Source organism: Trichechus manatus, unplaced genomic scaffold (genome assembly GCF_000243295.1).
Source record: "Trichechus manatus latirostris isolate Lorelei unplaced genomic scaffold, TriManLat1.0 scaffold00025, whole genome shotgun sequence".
NCBI classification, from domain to species: domain Eukaryota; kingdom Metazoa; phylum Chordata; class Mammalia; order Sirenia; family Trichechidae; genus Trichechus; species Trichechus manatus.
In genome coordinates this window covers 7,737,864-7,761,839 of record NW_004443961.1, presented here as the reverse complement: position 1 = coordinate 7,761,839, position 23,976 = coordinate 7,737,864, and the positions used below count along the sequence as shown (strand labels likewise).

General features: G+C 41.1%; 1 protein-coding gene across 6 annotated transcripts in view; it reads left to right on the top strand.

Moving 5' to 3' along the window:
* PTPRD (protein tyrosine phosphatase receptor type D) overlaps positions 1-23,976 on the top strand; it is a 473,666-nt gene that overhangs the window by 401,500 nt on the left and 48,190 nt on the right. For all 6 annotated transcript variants that reach the window (XM_004373491.2, XM_004373489.2, XM_004373492.2 and 3 more), the window contains 3 exons: positions 829-1,004; positions 16,933-17,052; positions 18,113-18,267. In XM_004373491.2, the coding sequence (XP_004373548.1) occupies positions 829-1,004; positions 16,933-17,052; positions 18,113-18,267 (451 nt within the window). The remainder of the gene's footprint in view (positions 1-828; positions 1,005-16,932; positions 17,053-18,112; positions 18,268-23,976) is intronic.

The window sequence follows — 23,976 nt, the reverse complement described above, 5'->3', positions numbered from 1 at the left end:
TGCTTCACCCTATATTGCATTTTCAGGCTCAGGCATTTCCTGATTTCATTTGGTTTTTGTGTGAGGATGGAGAAGAGCATGGAGGAGGAATGTGACCACATTGCTTGTCCTCTTTGCAAACTGTTTTGCTGGTGCAATGGAGAAAACAAAGTGTCAGAGAAAAGGCATCACGTGGATCATCAGTTGTGTTTTTCTTTCTTTGGTAGTCCACCTTGTCATCTTATAAAGACCCAACACCTTGAACATTCATTTCTTTAACGTGATGGTCTTGCTAAGACCTGTTTTTAATCTTGTTTGGTGTATAAGGAGGGACCAGTCCCTGGTAAAGGACATCATGCTTGGTATAGGGTCAGCAAAAAAGAGGAAGACCCTCGACATGGTGGACTGATACAGTGGCTGCAACAGTAGGCTCAAACATTGTGAGGATTGTGAGGATGGTGCATGGCCTGGCAGTGTTTCGTTCTGTTGTATGTAGGATCGCTGTGAGTTGGAATTGACTTGATGGCACCCAGCAACAACAACACTAAACTAAAGGTTGGCAATTGGAACCCACCCAGCCATCTGAAAGGCCTGGCAATCTTCTTCGTAAAGATTACAGCCAAGAAAACTCTATGAAGAAGTTCTGCTCTGTAACACATGGGGTCGCCACGGGTTGTAATCAACTTGACTGCAGTGGGTTTTAATCTTGTTTAAAACCTACACTTTAATATACTGTGGCTTCTCCTAGCCACAAATCGGAGTAATAACATAACACTGCCATCAGGCCTCACCTCATGCTGCTGTGCCTTATACATTGACCTTGTCGAATAACCGCTCCTTGTTTTGCAGGCATCCCGGGAAGTGACTATGTGAATGCGAACTACATAGATGGCTACAGGAAACAAAACGCCTATATTGCAACACAGGGATCACTCCCTGAAACGTTTGGGGACTTTTGGAGAATGATATGGGAGCAACGGAGTGCCACAGTTGTTATGATGACAAAACTAGAGGAACGATCGAGGGTGAGAATAAGCATCCATCTCCTCCCCTTTGAAAGCTCCTCTCAGTCGCTAGGTTGCATATTTTGTTCTGTTCAGAATTTAACTTTCTAACAGACATTAATTATGAATTAGTAACTCTGATAAAACCACTCCTTACAACTCTTCTGGGTCTTTCAAAGAGGAAATTCTCTCATGATATGATGTGTGTGATTTCTAAAGGAAAAAAAAAGTATTCGAGGAAGTAGACTACTGGGTTAGAGAAAATGAATATTAGCTTGAACATCTCTCTAAAACTCACATTGAACGAGAACATGCAGGCTTTGGAGAGAACACCTCCAATATATGTTGTCGCTGTCAGTTGCCATAGAGTTGGCGCCGACTTACGGCGACCTTATATATAACAGAACGAAATGTTGCCTGGTCCTGTGCCATCCTCACAATCATTGGTATGCTCAAGTCCATTGTTGTGGCCACGGGGTATTTTGATGCCTTCCAACCTAGAGGGCTCATCTTCTAGCACTATATCTGACAATATTCTGTTGTGACCCATAGGGTTTTCGTTGGCTGATTTTTCAGAAGGAGGTCTTCAGGCCTTTCTTCCTAGTCAGTTTAGTCTGGAAGCTCTGCTAAAGTCTGTCCACCATGGGTGACCCTGCTGGGGTTTGAAATATCAGTGATATAGCCTCCTGCATCACAGCAATACACAAGGCATCACAGTATGACAAACTGACAGACAGATGGTGGCACCAATATATACTCCCCAGTATTTTCAACTTTTTCTTTCTTTTATAACCCTGAATGTAAAATCTAAAATTCTGGGAAAGAGGCTCTTATTCAAATGAGCATAAATTAAATCAGGGCAGCCAGAAAAATGATGTGGGTTAATACATAGCTTAGAAAACACGTAAATGTGAAGAGGGCATTTTGCTAGTTTAGACTTTTCCAAGATGAATAGATTTTAATAATGGAATCATTGCTTATAATATTATGGGAAATTAAATGATGAGTGTTATTCATCATATGGGTCCAATATTACGGTGCATTATATGTTACTTAAATGCTGTTGATTTGGAAAACTAAAACATAATGGGTAAACAGTATGCCTTTTCCCAAGTCAGTGTGCAAATATTCTAGCCATCTAATGAAAGTCGGTCTTCAACCTGGAGAATTTAACCAAGGAGTTTCTGAAAAGTCACTGAGAACAGCACACACTCTCACTGAAGAGTGGTTCATTTAGGGTAGAGCCTGAAGCCACAGGTAAGAGGTCCCTTTCATTGTGGTCACAGTGGTCTCAAAAAGGATATTTAGAAGGAAGCTGAGGGCCAGTTCCCCCTTAACTGTGCAGCAGTTGAGGTTCTGTAAATGTTCTTCTAAGCTAAACCGATGGTGGTGTCTCTCAGCACACCTGTGCATATGAGGAGCTAGTTCAAGACTGCTTATGAAAGAAAAGCTTGGACACTGGACAAAGTAAAAAAGCCACATCTGTGAAGGTGAGAAATCCAACAGTATGGTACACACCTGGTTAGCAAACCTAAAAAGCAATCAGACCTTTTCAAAACATCTGAATTCTGCAGAGAAGTTAGACTATTGTCTGAAACGAATTTAGACCAAAGCCGTTATGACTGTGAAGATGAATACCTATTTCATACTTTACATACAAACCTCACTCAAAAACTCATAGTGACCCAGAGTAGAACTGCTCCATAGGGTTTCCAAGGAGCTCCTGGTGGATTCAAACTGCCGACCTTTTGGTTAGCAGTCTTAGTTTTTAACCACTATGCCACCAGGGTTTCCAAAAGATGTAAAAAGATCCAGTATTGATTGGTACTCAGGGTAACCCCTATATAGCAAGCACGTTCTTTAAAAACAGCCCCCACCCAAATGATACTTGAGTATGTTGTTGTTAGTTGCTATGGAGGTAGCTCCAGCTCATGGCGACCGTCTGTGTAACAGAATGAAACGTTGCCTGGTATTGTGCCATCTTCATGATCATTGGGATGTGGGGGTCTGTTGCTGTGGCTGTTGTGTCAGTTCATCTCATTGACATTTTCCTTGTTTCCACAGACACTCTACCAAACGTGATACCCTTTGCTAGCCATGTGTCTTTTTTGATGACATATCAAAATAAGCAAGACCAAGTTGATGTTTGAGTATACCAAAACCAAACCCAGTGTCATCGAGTCCTTTCCAATGCATAGCGACCCTATAGGACAGAGTAGAGCTGCCCCACAGGGTTTCCAGGGAGCGGCTAGTAGATTCAAACTGCTCACCTTTTGGTTAGCAGCCAAATGCTTAAGCACTGCACCACCAGGGCCCTGATCTTCGAGTATAATGGTTAATTATAGCAATGTCTAACACACGCCACCAGGACTCCTTTAACATGTATTAGATCCATTTATATTTCATAACAGCCCTGGGAGATAAACACTACTATGATATTTGACATATGAGTAAACTAAGGCCTAGCAAATTACGGAAGGTCACCCAAGGACATTCAACTACCAAGGTCAGAGATGAGTCTTGAAGACAGACAGTCTGACTTCAGAACATGCCCAGCAGCCCATACTGCCCACGAACGCATCTGCGAGGCTGAGACAGCTGAATAGTTATATTGGAGCATGCATGTAAATCCAGCCTACCAGGGCTTCTCTGCCAGCAGATACCTGCCGGTAACAAGCAATCATTTGCAAAAGCTGTTTTCAGAAAAACACACATTTTATCTTGCCACTGCAGGCCTTCATTAAACCATGCACAGAAACTTGTTTTGAAATAACCAAATGAAATTCTGCCCCTTTTCTCCCTAATTGCTTCTAATAATAAAGCTTGTTCTAACTGGCCCCACTGCCACTGCAGCATCTGATGGTAATGAGCAGTCTTTGGCGGAAGGCGCTGTGACTTAAATACCTACAGTTTATCTTTATGTTGCAGGCTGCCTCCCCACTACCCCGTCAGACAGAGGAACTTACTTGGAAGTTACTAAATGAACCTCTGCTGGCTCCCTTCATTAATTACTCTTTGCTCTTGCAAGTTAGCTTTCTCCTTTGTTATATGGCCTAAGGAGGCCAATTAAAATGCCGTCTTGTGGTTTTTATTCTCTGGCGGTTCAGCTTGTCCCCAAACTTGCGATGACCTGTACAAGCCACTAGGCAGTTCACCAGTCTCAGTCATCATCATCCTGACGATATAAATGAATTGCAATCAGCAGGGGAGTCCTCACCCTCAAGCCCAAAAGCCTTTTGCTCTCCAGTCTAGAGAACTTGGGAATAAATGACCTAGTACAATGGAGAGAGTGAGATTGAGGGCAGTGGTGATTCGGTGATAGAATTCTGCCTCCCATGTAGGAGACCTGGGTTTGATTCCCAGCCAATGCTCCTCAAGTGCAGCCATCAGTATCTGTTTGGATGCTGAATAGATTTCAGTGGAGCTTCCAGACTAAGATGGACTAGGATCAAAAATCAGCTAATGAAAACCCACTGGATCACAGTGACCTGATCCCATTGTGCATGGGGTCGCCATGTATTGGGACAGACTCTATGCCAGCTAGTAACAACAGTGGAGAGGTTTAACCAATCAGTGGTGTCCGAAGTATCTCACCTGCTCGTCCACCTACCTCTGTCATAGTCTCGCACCTCACTCCTTCCCTATCCAGTTGCTCGTTCACCTAAAGGAGTAGGGAGAAAGAGGAAGCTTCCTGGATTCTCAAACTAGAACCTGGATTGAATTTCTCTATATAAACAATGTCATAAATAGTGGTTAGATGTTACTAAACTAATAGCTTCATACTTCAGGAACATTTTGGGTTCTGTGGGCTGACCTGCGGACTCAATGAGTTCTCAATTCCCAGCAGCCGCCTTCAAAACAGACATTTGAACTAGCCTGGCTCTACTTGGGAATTGCCTGTAGTCTCCCTTATAAAGGGAAGTGGTCCAGGTGGTTTAACCAAACCACCTCTCCAGGGGATGTAGCCTGAAGTTTCATTATTTAATTAAAGGCTCAGGTTCTTGAAATAATATTTATCACTTTGGTACATGAGGAAAAGCGTGTGTGTGTGTGTATGTGTGTGTGTGTGTGTGTGTACGCACTTCTGAGTATTAGAAGTATTTGAGAATAGCTGTTGATTATAGATCAGAGAAAAGAGAAGAAAAGGAAAGATAGCATGATTGTGCACAAATCTGTGTGGGTTTCACCTCAGAGAGAAGGGAAAATACATGACAGTCAAAATGTCTGGGTTCCAGTCCGAACTCTAGCATTTACTAGCTATGTGACAATGAGCAAATGACGTTTAAAAAAAAGTCTCATTTCTCCTCTTTGGGTTATTTGGAAGGGTTATTGTGGGCATTAAGTGAAGTAGGGAACGTAGCAAGGTGGCTCCATGCATCTCAACTATTCTCATTTAGTAGAGAGACTGGCAACTTTACCCTTTACAACGTTAGTTCCTCCTAAAACTCGTCTCCAAATAATCCGATTATTGTTCCCAGATGAAATGAGTTTGCTTTGTGGTTGGCAGTGAATCCTGACCAATCTTGCACCTGGTTGACTCTGCCTGTGGTGCCCAGTGTAGCACACCCCTGCATTCTGGTCTAGAGGAGCATGTAGCTGAGAACATGGGATTCTTTTGCGTTTGCTTTCCTGAACGGAAGCTCTGGTGCAGGGGACTGGCTCATAGGTCTGCAAACAGACCAAAATAGAACATTCTTGCTGCTGCTTTCACTGCAACCATTTCTTGAAGCAATGCAATGCGAAAATAGCGAGAACATAGACATGGGTACATGTAGTGATAATTGTCACTAAAAGATAATATATTCTTGGCACCCATTTCCTTTTTGGTTCAGGTTTTCACCCCTTCTTGTCTCCATCCTTATTTATTTTGTGATGCTAGGAGGTTCTCCCCCAGAACCCATCTCCTCTGTTCTCAAGCTTTCTGTTTTGCCTCGGTCTGGGTCAATTCATGTTATCACTCAGGCTAGTGGTTTATTAGCAAGGGCTTGTAACCTTTGGAGTCCCTGGGTGGTGCAAACAGTTAACATGCTTAGCTGCTTACCAAAAGGTTGGAGGTTCGTGTCCACCCAGATGCATCTTGGAAGGAAGGCCTGGTGATCTACTTCTGAGAAATCAGCCGTTGAAAACCCTATGGAGCAGAGTTCTACTCTGACACATATGGGGTCGCCATGAGTCAGAGTCAGCACTGTAGCACCTGGCTGGTTGTCACCTTTGCTGAGTTAGAGCTCAGGCAACACATTCAGACCAAAGGCTGCTGGGTTCCTAAGCTTGTGTTAGAAGTTTCACTGGCCTCTTTTTAGAGGACTGACCATTCTTGGCATTTAAATGGCTGCAGAAGTCCTTACAAGGGTGACTTGTAACTTACGACTTAAGTTGGTCATTTGAACATGTATTCTCTTCGATTTTCAAATGTCATCACTTCCCTCAAAAGTGGCCTTAGAAGAATCCCAACCCTAACTAAGAAGACTGTTTGCATGGGGTATACATTCAGTTATCAGCCATGAAGAGAAAAGTGTAAGCTGAGTGTCTCATATGATTTTTATGAGGGTATATAAAGAAACAAACAGAAATAAGGCTAAAAACCGGAGATTGGAAGGCAGAGTATGATGGCTGCTTGAAAACACACGGATGGATTTAAGGCCCTTGTAGAACGTGCTGTGTAACATGAGATACTGTTAGTGGGTTTTATTCCACAGTTTCCATTTTTATTGCCAAACCTTCTCAAGTTCTGCATAGTTCATTGATTCTGTAGCGAGTCGTTCTTGTGCCCTAAACTGTGGTCTCTAATTGTTTCCATGTTTCATAACATGCCAGTAAGCACACGAATTGGTCTGGGCAACCACATAAGGGAGGAAGAAGTTTGGAAAAATTGAAGCCCTGGTAGGAGAGTAAAATGTCCACAGCTGGGATTTCCACTCCAAGGGTGTTATTTGTGGGCGACTGGGGCACATGGTTGGCAGCTCACTTGAAGCACTGGAGCTCCACTGCAGTCGGTCTCCTCGGTGGGATTTGCCAAGGTGTTTCCTGGCCCAGGAAGCACTGCTGTCCAGTGAGTGAGTGTCTGCTCTGGTTTTTCTTTCATCTGTCTTCTTGTGGCTTTTTGCCTTCTACTTTGTATCCTACCTTGAGAAACACAGGCAGGAGTGTGTGTAAAGCTTGTGCATGGCAAACCGTGAGCAGCCCCGATTAGTGTTACAAGCTGAGGTGGCTTAAATGAGTTTAGGAGATGTCTGGCTTTCCCTTGTCATCACCAGCCTGCCTTCAATCACAGCGGATGGGTGAGACTCATTGTTGCTAGTAATGTCTCATAAGCTTTATATTGGGAAGGAGGGGGTTGATTCATTTAGAGAGCGATTATTGTGGCTGTGGAGGTCCTGATGTTGCAAATGGTTAACCACTGGGCTGCTAACCAAAAGGTTGAAGGTTCAAGTCCATCCAGAGGTACCTCCAAAGAAAGCCCTGGAGATCTCCTTCTAAAAAATCAGCCATTGAAAAATCTATGGAGCACAGTTCTACTCTGACACACATGGGGTCCCCATGAGTTGGAATCACCTTGAAGGCAACTGATTTGTTTTTTTGTTTGTATTGTGGCCGTACTTACTGCTGTAAATGTATAAATGGCAGGGAGGGGAAGTGAAATTTTGGCGCCCAACTAATAGGACACAATTTGAAATATCATCCAAAGTGGGCCATGTTAATTAGTGCTGAAAGTGCAGGGCTACACTTTAAGTAAGAAATTCTGTACTTGGTTTCCAGACTATCTACATCCTATTTTTTGTTCCCAAATGGAGAATCATGCAAGCAGTTGATGGCATCCATTGCTAGAGTCGGTCAAATGTTTGGTGCATCATAATTTTAGGTGTATTTTAGGCCAGTAAGAGGCCTGGTGGCGCAGTGGTTAAAAGTGCTCCGCTGCCAACCAAAAGGTTGGCGGTTTGAACCCACCAGCCGCTCCTTCAGAGAAAGATGTGGCAGTGTGCTTCCATAAATATTTTCAGCCTTGGAAACTCTATGGGGCAATTCTACTCTGTCCTGTAGGGTCACTATGAGTCGGGTCTTAGGCTGGAAATCCCCTTTCCACTAACTTGTGTTGTTTGTGCTAATGAATAGAAGTTAGATTCCATCAAGGCCAAAGGGACTAGGGCTGGTTGTAACTGTACTGTGGTAACAGTTTAGGGGATTAGAATGCAGGAGCTCCTTGTTTGGGAAGCAGTGAGTTTCTGTTTATGTTGATAGGAAATTTGCCATCAGTTAAGGGTAATGGTTGTACAACGTGATTAATGTAATTGATATCACTAAGTTATACACCTGAAAAATGTTGATTGGCAAATGTTGTGTGTTTTTATATATATGTATATATAAAACCCGTTGCTGTCAAGTCGATGCCAACTCACAGCGACCCTATGGGGCAGAGTAGAACTGCCTTATAGGGTTTCCAGTGAGCGGCTGGTGGATTCAAACTGCTGACCTTTTACCACTGTGCCACCAGGGCTCCGTGTATATATATATGTGTGTGTGTGTGTGTGTGTGTGTGTGTGTGTGTGTGTGTGTGTGTGTGTAAAACAACAAGAAAAAGGAAAGGGTGAGAAATTGGAAACCATAAGAACATAAATTATGTATATCAGGTACAATTTTATGTCTTAACAATAAAACTGGAGTGTTAAAAGAATACAGGGTCTTGACATGTTGCCAGTGGATCACTGCTGACCTCATGACCGAGCCCTCCTCCACCTATGTCCTCCCCAGTTCTCAAATGTCACCTTAGGAAACTTCCTTCCATATGCACAGTTGGTTCTGTGGCTAAGAGGGCAGTTCTGGGCAAGAGGCAGAAAAAACGGAGGTTCTGGCCAAACGTATTCTTACTTTGCTGTAAAACAAGTCTGGAGATCTGTTCAGATTCTGAGGTCCTTTTGGGTTAAAAGTTGACAAAATCCTGCTGAAGATTATTAATGGCACTGTTACTGTTTTCATTGTTGTTATCGGTTTTGGAAGGCCCAGCCTTGGCCAGTGGCAGAATAATTCTTGGCCCGTCTGGTTTGTCAAGGTTCGGTAAGCTTAATGGAGAGCAAATGCTTTCCAAATGCCAGGTCTGTGTCCTTTTCCAAATAGAACTGGAAGCGCCGAAGGCCTTGAACATTAATATCTCAAACTGCAGCCCAAAGCGCTGCCGATCTAGGGCAACAGAGCCGGCTTTTTCCGTAAGCAACTTTAAGGAGTGGCACACAGACGTTGCCTTTAGAGTCTGCATGATGTATGGGACTGTTTTTGGAAAGTGGTGGATACTTAATGTAAATAGGATACTGGCAACAAAAAGAATGATGCTCAGTTTGGCAGCCTAAAGGATGTTTGGGTCCTTATCTAACAAGCTCCATACTCCTGGTTTTCTCTTGTCAGCAGACACAGTGCCAGATAAAAGAGAAAGAATCCCACCAACTTCTTGCCTTTGGTAGCTTCTTTCCTTTCCAGATTTTCTACCTTATTTCCCCACGCGACCCCCTCTATTTAAAATACCAAAAAACCCATTGCCATTGAGTTAATTCCTACTCACAGCGACCCTATAGGACAGAGTAGAACTGCCCCATAGGGCTTCCGAGAAGCAGCTGGTAGATTTGAACTGCAGACCTTTTGATTAGTAGCCGAATTCGTAACTACTTCGCCTACAAATTCTGGATCAAAGCACTCCTATTAAAGCTAATTAGAGAACAAGGGTCTAAGAAGGAGCTGGACTGTGGGGGAGATGCAGCCTTGCTCCTGGTGACTTTGTGCAAAACCCTTCTCATTCTCCACATACATGGCTATAGCATTCCCAGTCTGCATGAGATCATTTCTGAGGTTCTGAGAACTGTGGATTAATCCCTGTGCTGTCACGTGTTTGGAGTTCAGTACATGGTTTTGCTCCATCCTCTCTTAGTAAGGCTGATGTTCAGCTGGGGTGCACCAGTATAATTGTGTTGTTGTTGTTAGCTTCTCAAGTTTTCCCCCGAATCCTCGTGACCCCATGCACAACGGAACAAAACACTGCCTGGTCCTGTACCATCCCCATCATCAGTTGCGGATGAGACCCTTATGATCCGTAGGGATTTCACTGGATGATTTGCAGAAGTAGATCGCCAGGCCTTCCTTCCTAGTCTGTCTTAGTCTGGAAGGTGAAACCTGTTCAGCATTATAGCAACGTGCAAGCCTCCACTAACAGAGAGGTGGTGGCTGCACATGAGATACACTGGCCAGGGGTCATACCAGGTCTCCTTCATGGAAGGCAGGAATTCCCCCGCCGAACCACCACTGCCCCTAGTATAGTTGTACTGGTTGTTACAGCGTGGAAATGCATCGATCTGGCTGGTATACAGAAATTATCTTTTCATTGAAACTTTGAGTCACCTAATGGTGTTACTCAGTGGTAGTGACACTGGAGTGGTGCTGGACCAAGGCAGAAAATAGAAGTTGTGGTAAGGTTATGTGGGGACCCTACCTCTGCTCAGGACTGATTGGGGCTGAGGTATTGTCTTTAAGGGTCTAAGCCATGTGGGAAGAGCTGATATCCTAATGCTACCTGGTCATGACAAAGAGGCTGCTCACCCAGGTGTTCACTGGTTACAGCAAAGTGCCAGAAACCTGAGATGTAATGACTATCAATTTAATGAGGGAAGTTCCTGGAAAAGTTGGATGTGACTCCCTATGTCAACTTCTGGCGGATGAATGAATCAGAAAGGTATACCAGTACGTATTTTTAATTAATAAATGGTTTAGAAAATGGTAGAATTGCTCAATGAACTGGTGAACAGTTGTATGATAACATACAATCTTGTTTTTCACAGAACAGTATTTTTCAATTTTACAGCTTTATTTGCGAAAAGCTGACACTGTACCCGTGGTTAAATGCTTTCATATCATTCTCATTTCAGATATTCCTCCAGTAAATAGTGGTCAGTGAAGATAAATGAAAAGGGAAGATACACAAACCAAACTGTTTTCCCATTTGGAAAAAATAGATACGGCCAAACATTAGTTGAATGCAGAGAATGACAGTATTGCTAAAAGAGGATAGAATCATTGGGATACTTTCTTATTGTGGATAATCAAGTACTAAATTGGGTTTTTTAAATTGCCAGAAAAGGTATTGTAACTTGTAGAAATAAACAGTTCAGCATATAATTGTTGTGCCCACTAAAATATATTCCAGTATATATTGTCTACTATATATAAGAAGAAGTTTCAGGGTGGTCCAAACAGTTAACACACTAGGCTGCTAACCAAAAGGTTGGAGATTCGAGACCACCTAGAGGCACCTGGGAAGAAAACCCTGGTGATCTACTTCCAGAAATATCAGCCTGGTAGCTGAAAGGTTGGAAGTTCAACTCCACCCAGAGGAGCCATGGACGAAAGGCCTGGCCATCTACTTCTGAGAAATCAGCCATTGAAAACCCTTTGGAGCACAGTTCTCCTCTGACTCGATGGCAACTGGTAAAATATATAATATCGATATATCTTCATAGCTTATTTAAATATATCTACCACGCAGCAGATGCATTTGGATCAGTGATACTGGAGCCCCTTGGCTGTATCACTTAGTTATGCTACAGCTGGAATTCTGGTGTTTCGCCGTGCTTCCATGCTCAATAAATATTTGTTAAATTGAAATGAAGAGGTTTTGTTTTCAGAAGGTTTTAGCCATTTAAAAATAAGCCAACCTTGATCACAGTACAGTTGATCATAAAGTTGGCTACCACTTCTTGAGGGCCTATGATGTGCCAGGCACTTCCAGGATAAGTCAAGCAGGGGAAAAATGGAACTAGAAGCATCTCCCCCAAACGCAGCCAATGCACTTACTGGATAGACTCCTTCAAGAGATTTCCAATGACCAGTTTTCTCTTCTGCACGCATTTAAGAATGTTTTATCATTCCATCAACTTGCTTTTGATCGTTTGCCATGAAAGAGGTAAAATATTTTCCATCACTTAAATTTAGTCTTGGTCAACCTATTCTCTCCATAATTGTAGAGAAATGAAAGTTTACCACATAAAAGCAATCACTTTATAATTATTAAAAGAAATACCTCCCCAGAATTCACCCAAAAAGCTGAACTGTCTCATTCAATTACGTTTTAAGTAGAGTTCCTGGGCAGTGTTTCTAAACCACAGCCTGGAAAGCAAGTTCCATTGCTCTCTTTTCCTCCCTCAGAGTCTCTCTGATACATTTTCTTCTCAAAAGAGACTGGGGCCCAGGTAGATGAAGGGAATTGTTTAGAATCTCACAGCTACTTGTTTGAAGAACCAGGAGTTCTCCACACACTTCTGTATTTAATCAGTAAAGCAGATGGATTGAAGCAAAGAATGTGTCTCATCTCACGTTAGTGTACCCATGGGAGCTACCGACCCGCTGCTGTCGAGTAGATTCCAACTCATGGCAACCCCATGTGTCACAGGGTAGAACTACTCCATAGGGTTTTCTTGGCTGTAATCTTTAAGGAAGCAGATTGCCAGCCCTTTCTTCCAAGCCACCGTTTAGTTTCGAACCACAAACCTTTAGGTTAGTAGTCGAGGGCAAACCATTAATGCCACCCAGGGGGACCTATTTCCTTGCACCTAGGAAATCCTAAATAAATATCTTTTAAAATGAATAACATGTTCCTTTTTTTTCACGTTTACGATGACTTCCGTGCTTCATAACAACAACAAGAAATCCAAAATATAATCTAACTAATAAATAATAATAGCTAATGTGACTCCACAGAGCCCTGGTGGCGCAGTGGTTAAGAGCTATGGCTGCTAACCAAAAGGTCAGCAGTTCAGTCCACCAGCCGCTCCTTAGAAACCCTACGGGGCAGTTCTACTCTATCCTGTAGGGTCGCTATGAGTCAGAATCGACTGGACAGCCACAGGTTAGTTGTTTTTTTTTTTTTTTAATGTGGCTCCATGGGAGAAAGACCTGGTGATCTGTTCCCATAAAGATTACAACCTAGAAAACCCTGTGGGGCAGTTCTACTCTGTCTCATGAGTTCATTATAAGTAGAAAATCGTCTCAGTGGTACCCAGCAACAGCAACGATACTTGTTGGTCAATGAAAACAGGGGAAATCCTTGAAGACATGAATTGACACAATAGCCACAACCAGGGACAGATTATCCAATAGGCAAGGTAAGCACAGTGCTCACCTCGCTTACCAGATCATCTGTAGTGAACAATTTTAGATTTTTTCAAGCAGAATCCAAGATTCTGCTTCTAGGTATGACTGGCATCTGTGTCTCTCCCAAACCCACAGCACCTTCCTACAGAATCAAAGCCTCTTTTCAAATCTACAGTCCCTGACAGGGACGAGTGACCCAGTGAGCAAGGTAAGCACAGGCTTACTTGTGCTTCTTAATCTGTAGTGAACAATTTCACGTTTTTGTGGTGAAAAACGTGAAATTGTTCACTACAGATTAAGAAGTAAGCCATCCCTGGCCACAACAATGGACTCAAACATGCCAATGATCATAAAGATGACAGAAGACCAAGCCAGGTTTTGTTCTGTCGTACACGAGGTTGCCGTGAGTTGGAGATGACCGGATGACAGCTAACAACAACACTTGTTGATTGTCCGTTTGTGCCACGCTTTGGGCTACGTGTTTTAGGTACATCATGTGTAATCCTTACAATAGCCCTGTGATGCTGGAGATATTGTTCCCATTCTATAGGCAAAGCAGCTAGGCTTTGGTCGTCCAGTAAGATTCTGCCTAACTTCATGAATCAGTCATGAAGGCCACCTGCGTTTACTTCAAAATCAGACAGGAAAAGGCAAAAATCAGTAGCTGTATTCAGTCATTCCTGCCTTCTAGTTTATTTACTCAGAGAGAAGCTGCCTGTATTTCTCATCTGCCACACTCAGCTTTCTACATGAAACCTAACAAACAGTATCTCTCTCTAGAAACACCTTCTGAGGTTTTCTCTCAGGATAGAAAAGGTGGGAGGAGGGCTGTTGTCAAAGTAAAACATTTCGAGAGAGGAAAATGGAGCTAGTTCATTTACATTAGCTAATTAGGAAAAAAATAATAATAAATTTCTGTTATTTTCTTATGTCTTTTTTTTTTTTTCCTCTCTATACTTTAGAGTTTGTAATGTTAAAAGGAGAAATTATTTGTTTAGTGTGTGGCTGAAAATGAAAGACTTAAAGGAATATCTGTCAACAGATCCAAGTCCTGAAATTTAGCCTCAAAAATCAGATGAATCCTGTGCAGGCACCTCAGAGGATGAGGTTGAGAAAGGAAACGCTGAGGCCACAGTGTGGGGGAGAAGGTACCTCTGTCCAGATCAGCTCAGGGAAAGCTGCTCCTCCTGCTTCTGGCACCATGCATGTGTAGTTCACATGCATTAGAGTATTTCTTTCTCATAAACTCCCTCTGAGAAATATTTCCTGAGAGAAAGTGGCAATGTCTAAATATCTTGTCTTTTTAAAATTGCTCCCAATTTTTGCAGTTGAGTTTGAAACCTTTTAAAACAGCTTTTTGGTAAAGAGAAAGATTGAAGTGCATTACTTAAATTGAGTATAAACGCAGTTTTTTGGGTATTTTTTCCTTTTGCTAGAAATTTTGACAACATTTACTCATAGTAATATGTTGTGGTATTTTTTTTCTTTTTCTAAAGAGGTCAGATTACAGCTAAAGCAATAATAGCTGCAGTTTCCAAATTTATTTCTAAAAGTATGAGATGAATTAATATACTTTTGGTTTTTTTCAAATGTTTTAAGGATAGAACAGATTTGTAGATGGACAGTCACTAAATAAAGGAGTGATATTTCAGCGGTCACGTAAGGGCTGGCTTCCAGTTCTTCCAGTCATCTCCTTTGTCTTGCTTCATCAAAGGTCTGAATATAGCCAGTTCCCAGCTTTGAAATATAATTGCATTGGTTTGGTTCATTACGTTCAACGTGACCTTATAGATCATTTTATTGCATTAAGTTGCTGTATTTGTGCCCGTCATAGTGATACTTGTCCTCATGGGATTTGATCTGTTGGTTTTGATTTGAAAGGGTGGTCATCCAGCTGAAACTATTAAATAATGAGTTCGAGTTTCTCTCCTGACTCCTTAACTAAACACATTGCTGGCATCCTCTTGGACACTGCAATATGAGATTCCAAAGTAACTGTGGTCCTTTGCAGCGAGACATCAACTTGACATCTATTTCATGGTTGAAAACAGAGCCTTTGGGCTAATTCTAGTGATTTCTTCCATCTACATCATTGCCACTTAAGTAATGTTGGCTCTATTCAGGTGCTAGTCTTTGCTAAGGATGTCAGATATGACCTAAGTTTTAGGGAACATACAGAGGTGCTCAACCCTGGCCAGACTACAGCAATATTTCCTTAAAGTATCGTCTTTCCATTTTGTTGTTTTCCTTGAATTACAGCGTATGGTAGAAATGTAAAACACAGAAGAATACTTTGTGCATTTAGGGAACATGCAAAATATTTTTTGAAAAATCCTGTGAAGTAACAGAATTTTCATTTTACTGTACACCACTTTTGTTTGTTTGCTTTTGATAAAGTAGGTTAGGATTGTGTGTTCTCACAGTTGGTACAAAGGCACAGGAGTGAAACCTTGTGAATCCAATTTCTGGCTTATTGGAAAACTATAGATTAAAGCATTTTTTTGTTTGTTTGTTTCCTTTTTCTTGTCTAGGAAACTGTATAGAGGATAAAACCCTTTCCTTTTTACAGGGCCCTGTATCTGGTTAGAGGGAACCTGGAGTTGTCTAAAGAGCAGATCCTATAACTGTGAAACAGAAAATGACGATATTATTCACAGACTGCAACTCATGTTTATATTCCGCATAAAAACAAATAGTTATCTAGTAATTCTATTCACTAGACCAAAAAAAATTCTAGTGTCTAGTATAATAATGCCTTATTGCTTTTGTTTAAATCCAAAGATTGTGACTTTGGAGCCTTTCTTTTTCAAGTAGAGGCATGTTGCCTAATATAAAATAGTGCTAGGAGATTTCTTTGCCTAGAGAAAGGCATTTGATTTGCTTTCAGTTAAGAATTACGCCCATTTTTCTTTTAATCTGACATAGAAAGGGTAAATGTATTCTGATCTATGGCCTTACTCAAAAGTATGGTGCTGTGTTTGTCATTTTTCATTAGGTTTCTTAATGCCCACTGGACATACTCAGTACATTTGAGGCTTACTGCAGACTTGAAATTATTCTTTGTTGCGTGTTAAACTAATTGGGTTGAATACCTTTTATGGGCTTTTGCTCAACTCCATGTAGAAATTGTGGATTATTCATCTCAAATGATTGAATTTTAAATTATTTAAACTTTGCACTGCTAGTGTTTGACCTTCTGCAACTGCTTTTAAAGAACAGAAATCTCTTTTTCCCCTAGACATTACAGATTTAATTTGTTTGGGATACAAATACTATTTATCTAGTATATAAAAAAAAAGACATATGCTTGTATTGTTTATTATGCTTTGATCGATTTACCAATTATTTCTACTTTTCTTTAAACAAGCATATTTGGAAATCATGATAGCTCAAGATGAAATAGTTTGTGCCTTTTAAATCTTGATGGATGAACACTAACAATCCCCCTGTGTAGTTTAAATGCCTAAGTGTAATCTTCCCAGTGCAACGCATAACATCTATCCCAGGACAAATTTGCGTTTTCTTTTCAAGTACTCTGAAGTCTCAAATACCTCTCTCCTGATTTTACTCAGCCGCAATCTGCAACTTATTTTTCTCCAGGAAAATTGAATCTCTTCCTGCACTGTATTCCTACCAGTTAGAAAAATGCTGTTTATATTGGCATCAGAGCAGTAATTTACATATATTGGAATAACAAGATGCAAGCCAGAAACAGATCCACAGAAAATGAAATGCAGAAAGGTTGTTTCCTTCAACAGCTGCTCAAAGTAAAGCCGATGGAGAGTTGATGAGCCTCGGCCCTGACTATGTCACTTGTTTCTTCTAGGTGAAGTGTGACCAGTATTGGCCCAGCCGAGGCACAGAAACCCACGGGCTGGTCCAAGTGACGCTGCTTGATACCGTGGAGCTGGCCACGTACTGCGTGCGAACATTTGCACTTTACAAGGTTTGCTTTTCCTTGGTTTCCTCTCCCTGTCTCCTCTCCGTTAGTTAAAGAAAGCTGCTTTCGAGAAATCAAATCTCTTACGGCTTTTCTTAAGTCTTGATCCCACTGGCAACAGTGAAGAATGAAATAATTCTTCCATTATCTCTCAGCAGTTTTTCTCCTGGTCTGGCAATTTATCAGTAGAGATGGAACTCTTGCTCTTGAACGAAAGTTTCGGCAAATAAAGAATAGATGAAGAAGAACTAGCTCTTCCTATAAAATAGAACAGGGGCGCTCCTGATAGTTAAGCCTGAAAAAATAGAAGACTTCTCACATAAGAATTTTATCTTCTGGAATAAATATTTGTCATTACCAAATATGTCTAGGTTTTTATCTCAAAGAGTGTATCTTCCCAAAGGATTGGGGGAGAGGGGGAGGAATTAAGATAGCACATTTCAGTGGTACCCCTTCCACATGTTATTCTTTTTTGTTTTTTTTAATAATATTTCATTGTATTTTCAGTGAAAGTTTACACAGCAAATTATAGGTTTCCATCTGACAATTTCTGTACAGAGTGTTCAGTGACATTAGCTACATTTTTCACAAGGTGTCAACAGTCTTTTTCATTGTGTCTGGTGGTTTCATTTCCAATGTTCTAGTTTCCCGATCCCCTTCTCTTCTTTGCTTTAGAATAATTGTTGACCTTTTGGTCTCACATAGATGGTTTTTTTTATGGAGCACCGTATCATGAGTAATAGCCTTTATTTTGTGTGCCATTCTGTTTTTCCACTAAAAGGTGACCTCAGGGATAGTTTTGGTTCAAGGTTTAAAGAGTATCTCAGGGCGATAGTCTCAGGGAGTCCTCTAGTTTCAACTGGTCCAGTAAGTGTGGGCTTTTTCAGTGTATGAGTTCTGTTCCACATTTTTATCCCATTTTGTCAGGGTCCATCTGTCGTGGCCCTGATCAGAATGCTCAGTAGTGGTAGCTGGGCACCTTCTAGTTCTTCTGATCCATACATTATTCTTCACTGGAAACTGAGGCTAGGAAACTAGAATTTCAGCCTGTATTCTTACTTCCCAGAATGGTTCAAGCGAGAAGAGAGAAGTCAGACAATTCCAGTTCACCGCCTGGCCTGATCACGGTGTTCCAGAACACCCAACACCTTTCCTAGCTTTCTTACGGAGAGTCAAAACCTGTAACCCCCCGGATGCGGGTCCAATGGTTGTGCACTGCAGGTAAGGAACACTGAGAGCATTTGTCTTACTTGCAGCCAAAAGCTTTGCTGGGAGAAAGCTAAGTAGTTCCTCACTGGATGTTTCTTTGCAACTTCTTGTTACTCTGGGACAGTAAATGCCTTTATAAATAATACAGATAATATTTTTTTGTCAAATGAGACCTATACTGATGCCAGTAGGAAGTATTGCTGTAGATACATATTCAGAGTCCCCTGGAGACAATAGGCAACTTTGGGAGCAAAAATAAATAAATAGATAAACATATAATTAATTAATTGTATACATAGCCATAAAATATATAAGACAGAAGAGAATTGATAATTAACCTTCTAATTAAGGTCAAGCTTCACCTCCTATTTGGGGGAGTATTCTTGAAACTATATGTGTACGAATTGTTTGACAAGTCCTTGTAGGCAGGGCTGAAATAACCTTTTTACTGTTTATAGGAAAAAATTTGCTCAACAAAATAATATCGTAAACACGTAAACTTTCAAAGAGAATGTCTTACTGCTTAAGGATGTGTTTTGCGCATTGGTTCTATCAAGCCACTAACAGCAAATATACTAATTGGTTTTTTTAAATTATTTAATAAAATATATACAAAGGTCTCTGATTTGTAAAAGGTTATTTTATGTATTTGGAGATGATGACCTGTATTTCCCTTGAAATGTTGTATAATTTATATTTTTTTAAACTGAATTCTAACTAGCATTCTTTACTGTTACCATCAGATTCTACTCTGTATAAGTACTCATACATTTTTAATATTAAACTGATTTCTTCCAGTTGCCCGAGTTACTCTCAAGTATCCTTACTAAAGGACTACTCAGGATAGCCAGTCAGATTTTATTACTGAGAAGTAATTGTATAGTTCTTGTAAATTCACAATAGTTTCTTATAACCCAAGTAATTCCAATATGAGAGAATATGGCTTCTTGCACTGATAAGTAAAGCTGGAATATGGAAGTATATGAAAAGGGAAAGGAAACCGCTTCTATCATAACTTAACAGCATAACTCTCTTTCATACCCTATATTACACTCCAGCATAATACCAGAGACCCTAGGAATAGTTGCAAAGGATAAGAAGGAATGAGCCATCACCATTTTTGCAAAAAGAGGAAGACAATGGATGTATTAAAATAGAAGCAATAAAATTCACTAAACAATGGTCTGGAAAATTCCAAACAAGATAATGTTTTATTTCGCTTTTCCAGGATTTTTTTTTTTTTCAAGAAAACCCAATAAACATGTTATTCTGTATTTATATAGTGTTAAATATTTCAAAAATTCCAAAGCCCTGTCCCATGCTTTATTCTGATTAAGTTTTATACCAACACCTTATAGAGATAATAGAAAACGAGAAGCTATAGGATTTAGTTCATGTAAAAAAACAAAAAACAGTTGTCATCGAGTTAATTCTGACTCATAGCAACCCCATGTGTGCAGAGTAAAACTGCTCCATAGGGTTTTCATGGCTGTGAACTTTCAGAGGCAGATTGCCAGGCCTTTCTTCCAAGGCACCTCTGGGTGAGTTTGAAATGCCAGCTTTTCCATTAGTAGCCCAGCCCTACTGGTTCATGTACTAGTAGTTAAAATGGGGGTAAAACAGTGGGCCTGCCTCTGTAACTGGGACGGGGCCTTCGAGGACCAGTTACTAGGTTGCAGTTTTCTGCATGATTTTGAGTCACTAGAAGTTATTGTTATTAATTTGAGCCAATGCTTTTTGCATCAATGAAAGCAGAGTCTTGGCCCTGCCTGTTGGTTTCAAATCAGGTACTAGACATTGGTCTATAGACCTGTACTGTGTACACTACTTTTCAGGCCTCAAAGAGCCACTGTGACTGGTTAAAAGGATGCCTTGCTTGATAGGAGCGGAATCTCACTATAAAGATCACACGTGAAATGTTTTCAGAAGGAGCTTGGCGGTAAGATAAGGACACCGGAAGTTTGGGTTTAATGAAGAAATGCTGCCACAATATGCCAAATGCCAAAAATGCAGTTCACTCCCTGTTGATCATAAGCAAAGTGTGAGGCTTTCTGCTAGGTCCTTTCAGGGATCCAGAGAAATTTGCAAACAAATAGGAGAGAGAAGATTGTTGCTGCTAGCTGCCGTTCATTCATCCCCTGGCTTACGGTGACCCCACATACAATGCAAGGAAACACAGCCCGGTCCTGCGCCACCCCCACAATCAATGCTGATAAAACTATTGTGATCCATAGTGTTTTCATTGGCTGATTTTTGGGAAGTAGATTGCCAGGCCTTTCTTCCTAATCTGTCTTAGTCTGGAAGTTCCTCTGAAGCCTGGTCAGCATCATAGAAACATACAAGCCTCCGCTGACAGATGGGTGGTGGCTGCGCTTAGCTGTAATGCCCAATTTTGAGAAAACACACACACGTGAAGCCACCTGGGCTCACCTCTGAGAGACTACTGGACTACTCGGGAGAAATAAGAAAACCAAGATGAATGTGCAGAGCTAATAGATGCTGACATTTGTAAGTGCTGTACCTGAGGCTCTGGAGAAGCTGTAAGGAGACTGTGTATTGAAACAAACAACAGAAGAGTAGGTAAATTGGTGGAAGAGATTTGTTATCAATTTGGAAACAGCGAGAGAAAGATGCAGCACAAACTAAGCTCTGTGTAATAGACTGTGATCACCCGTAGATAATATCACGTGTCTGCTAAGAAATCTTCGCCTTTTTAGGAGCGGCCATGTCAACATGGGGAACATGTCAACATCGGGAATCCTTGGCTTGGAGACAAGTATAAAACTTGAGAGCATAACCTTTCCGCCAGAGCAGCAGATTAAAGTCATTCCAGATGACAGTTACTCTTGTGGTATCACAGCAATGCTAGTCTAGAAACCATCCCTAAGCAGGAAGAACTATGCAAAAAGCCACAATAGCCAAGTCACAAAGGGACACTGATCACACTTATCAAGATCATGTTGCAAAGAGTCACAAAATATTCTGGAAGGTAAATAATATACTTCATGTTGTGATTTCTCTTATGATGTACTGGGAGTTTTTCTCTATAAAGAAGAAGTAGGGACAAACTAGGGGGCCGTGGTGGTTCAGTGGTAGAATTATCACCTTCCATGCAGGAGACCTGGGTTCGATTCTGGGCCAATGCACCTCATACGTAGCCACCACCTGTCAGCAGAGGCTTGTAAGTTGCTGTGATTCTGAACAGGTATCAGGGGAGCTTCCAGACTAAGATGGACTAGGAAGAAAGGCCTGACGATCGACTTCCAAAATAATCAGCCCATGAAAATTGTATGGATCACAATGATCTGATCCCATTGTGCGTGGAGTCGCCATGAGTTGGGGGCTGACTTGTCCACAGCCAACAACAACAAGGGACAAACTCCAAGTAAATCCAAGCCTTCTGCCAAGCAGATGCTGTCAGAGTGGAGGCTGTTTTAAGAGAGGTCTGGTAGAGGCAAAAAAAAGGGGAGAAGGGGGTAGAGAAAGAGAAAATACACGTTCCTCCAGTGGTTCTATCTGGTAATAAATGTACCAGGACTAAAAAGAGCTCTTATGAATAAGAGAAATTCTAACAATCAATAATAAGAAGGAGTTATGGAGATAGCCTAATGCAACAAGCATAGACAAACCCTTGGATGGTCAAGGAGAAGCACAGGGACACCCACATCCCTAAAAGAGAGAATGTCTGGTTCAGCAGTCATAGAAAGAAAGAACAACTCAACTTGACTTAATATCAACATTAGGAGCACACACTCTGGAAACAGACTGCTTGGGTAAAGCTCTGACTCCTTCACTTATTGACTATTATATTCCTTTGGGCAAGATATTTATTCTCCTTTGGCCTCTGGTTCTTGACCTGAAAAATGGGATAGCACTATTTATTCATAAGAATAGCAATGTTATGGAGATTAATTGAAATGATACACAAAGTGCTTGGCACAGAGTATGTATATAATTTTAAAATATTAGCATTTTCATTATTGAGTGAGTTTTAATAGCTGTCTTTATTTTTACAACTTTAGAAAAATTCAGCATGAACTCAGATGTCATCTATATGACATGCGCTATCCATTCTGTTAAATAACCAGATGTTCATAGATATAAAATTATTTAGTTGACTAGATTTTTTAAATGTAAATATTTTCCATCATGGTAGTTCATTAGATTTTTTCTTAGTGACAGAGACATTTTAATACTCTAAGTTGAAATCATTTATAATACTAAGTCTGTTGTCAAAAAGATCTGAGAAACCCTTGAACTCTTAAAGCTATGCTGTAAAGGACACATAGAAATTCATGCTGTGATTCTTGATGTCTTCAAGAAACAGTCCAAGCTTCTCAGCATGTTGATCTCCCTTGTCACACTTCATTGTTCACTCTTTCAGGCCACCTACCACTGTACTTTCACCTCTGGGTCTCAGCAAACGGTGTCTATCTTGTCTAGAATTTCACCCATTCCTCTTCTCTACCTGATGATGTTCAACACTGTTTCAACATCCAACTCATAAGGCACTTCCTCTTTGCATTCCAGAGGTTGTAAACTGGCCTCAGATGGTTTTGTTGATGTATATGTGATTTTTTTTTTTAAATTTGAACTTGAATGTTTTTCAGCAGGAAGGCACCGTGCAGTTTTCTAGGCCCTCCCCACTCCCTACAATTTTACACATAATTCATCCATTTATTCCACTTGCTTCACTTTGTAGACATTTGAGTTATAGCCCTGTAGAAGCCATTAAGCTCATTCTTGATTCCTCTTCCCACAGGATGAATTCAACACTCTATTCTCTGAGCTCTCATAAAATAGGTTCACACTTAATATGTTTAGCTGTATGCGTGCAGAGCATATATGCCTTGGGGTCTCAGAGGGTACTGTGGCTTATGAACATTTGTATCCCAGCTCCTATACCATAACCCAAAGCCAGCCACTTGCTCTCAGATCAGATCTGACTCATGATGGCTACATGTGTTGCAGAAAAGAACTGCTCCATAGGGTTTTCAGAATGTGACCTTCTGGAAGCAGATCACCAGGCCTGTCTTCCAAGGAACCTCTGGGTGGGTTCAAACCACCAACCTTTCAGTTAGAAGCCACGCACTTAATTGTTTGTGACACCAAGGGACCCTTCCTACACCATGTTGTTGTGTGCTGCCGAGTGGATTTTGACTCATAGCGACTCCATAGGACTGACTAGAATTGCTCATAGGGTTTCCTAGGCCGTAATCTTTAACGGGAGCAAATTGCTCGGCCTTTTCTCCCACAGAGCAGCCAGTGAGTTAAAACTGCTGACCTTTTGGTTAGCAGCCGAGCACTTAACCTTTGTGCCACCAGGGCTTCTTTTCCTACACCGTAGTAGGTGTTTAATAATTGCTTATTAAAGTTAGTTGAATTCCATGTGGTATTATAGGAACTTGTACAGCAATGCTACGACAATTTCAAGGCTGCGCTGTTTTTTGTTTTTTAACTGTGAGAGACTAAATTGTATCTCTTTATTTTGGGGTATTATTTTATGAGAGTGTAATTATTTTAAATCACCTTTGCCTTGCTTATCTGATTTCCTTTTTCTGCTAAGATCCCCTTTATGTCCTTTCCCACACGCCTTCCTTTCCAGGGTTTAGCATAGACATAGCTTCCTGATTTGGTTTGGGTTTTGTTTGTTTTTTCTTAATTGTGCATCAGGTGAAAGTTTACAGAGCAAATTAGATTCCCATTCGATAGTTTGTACAG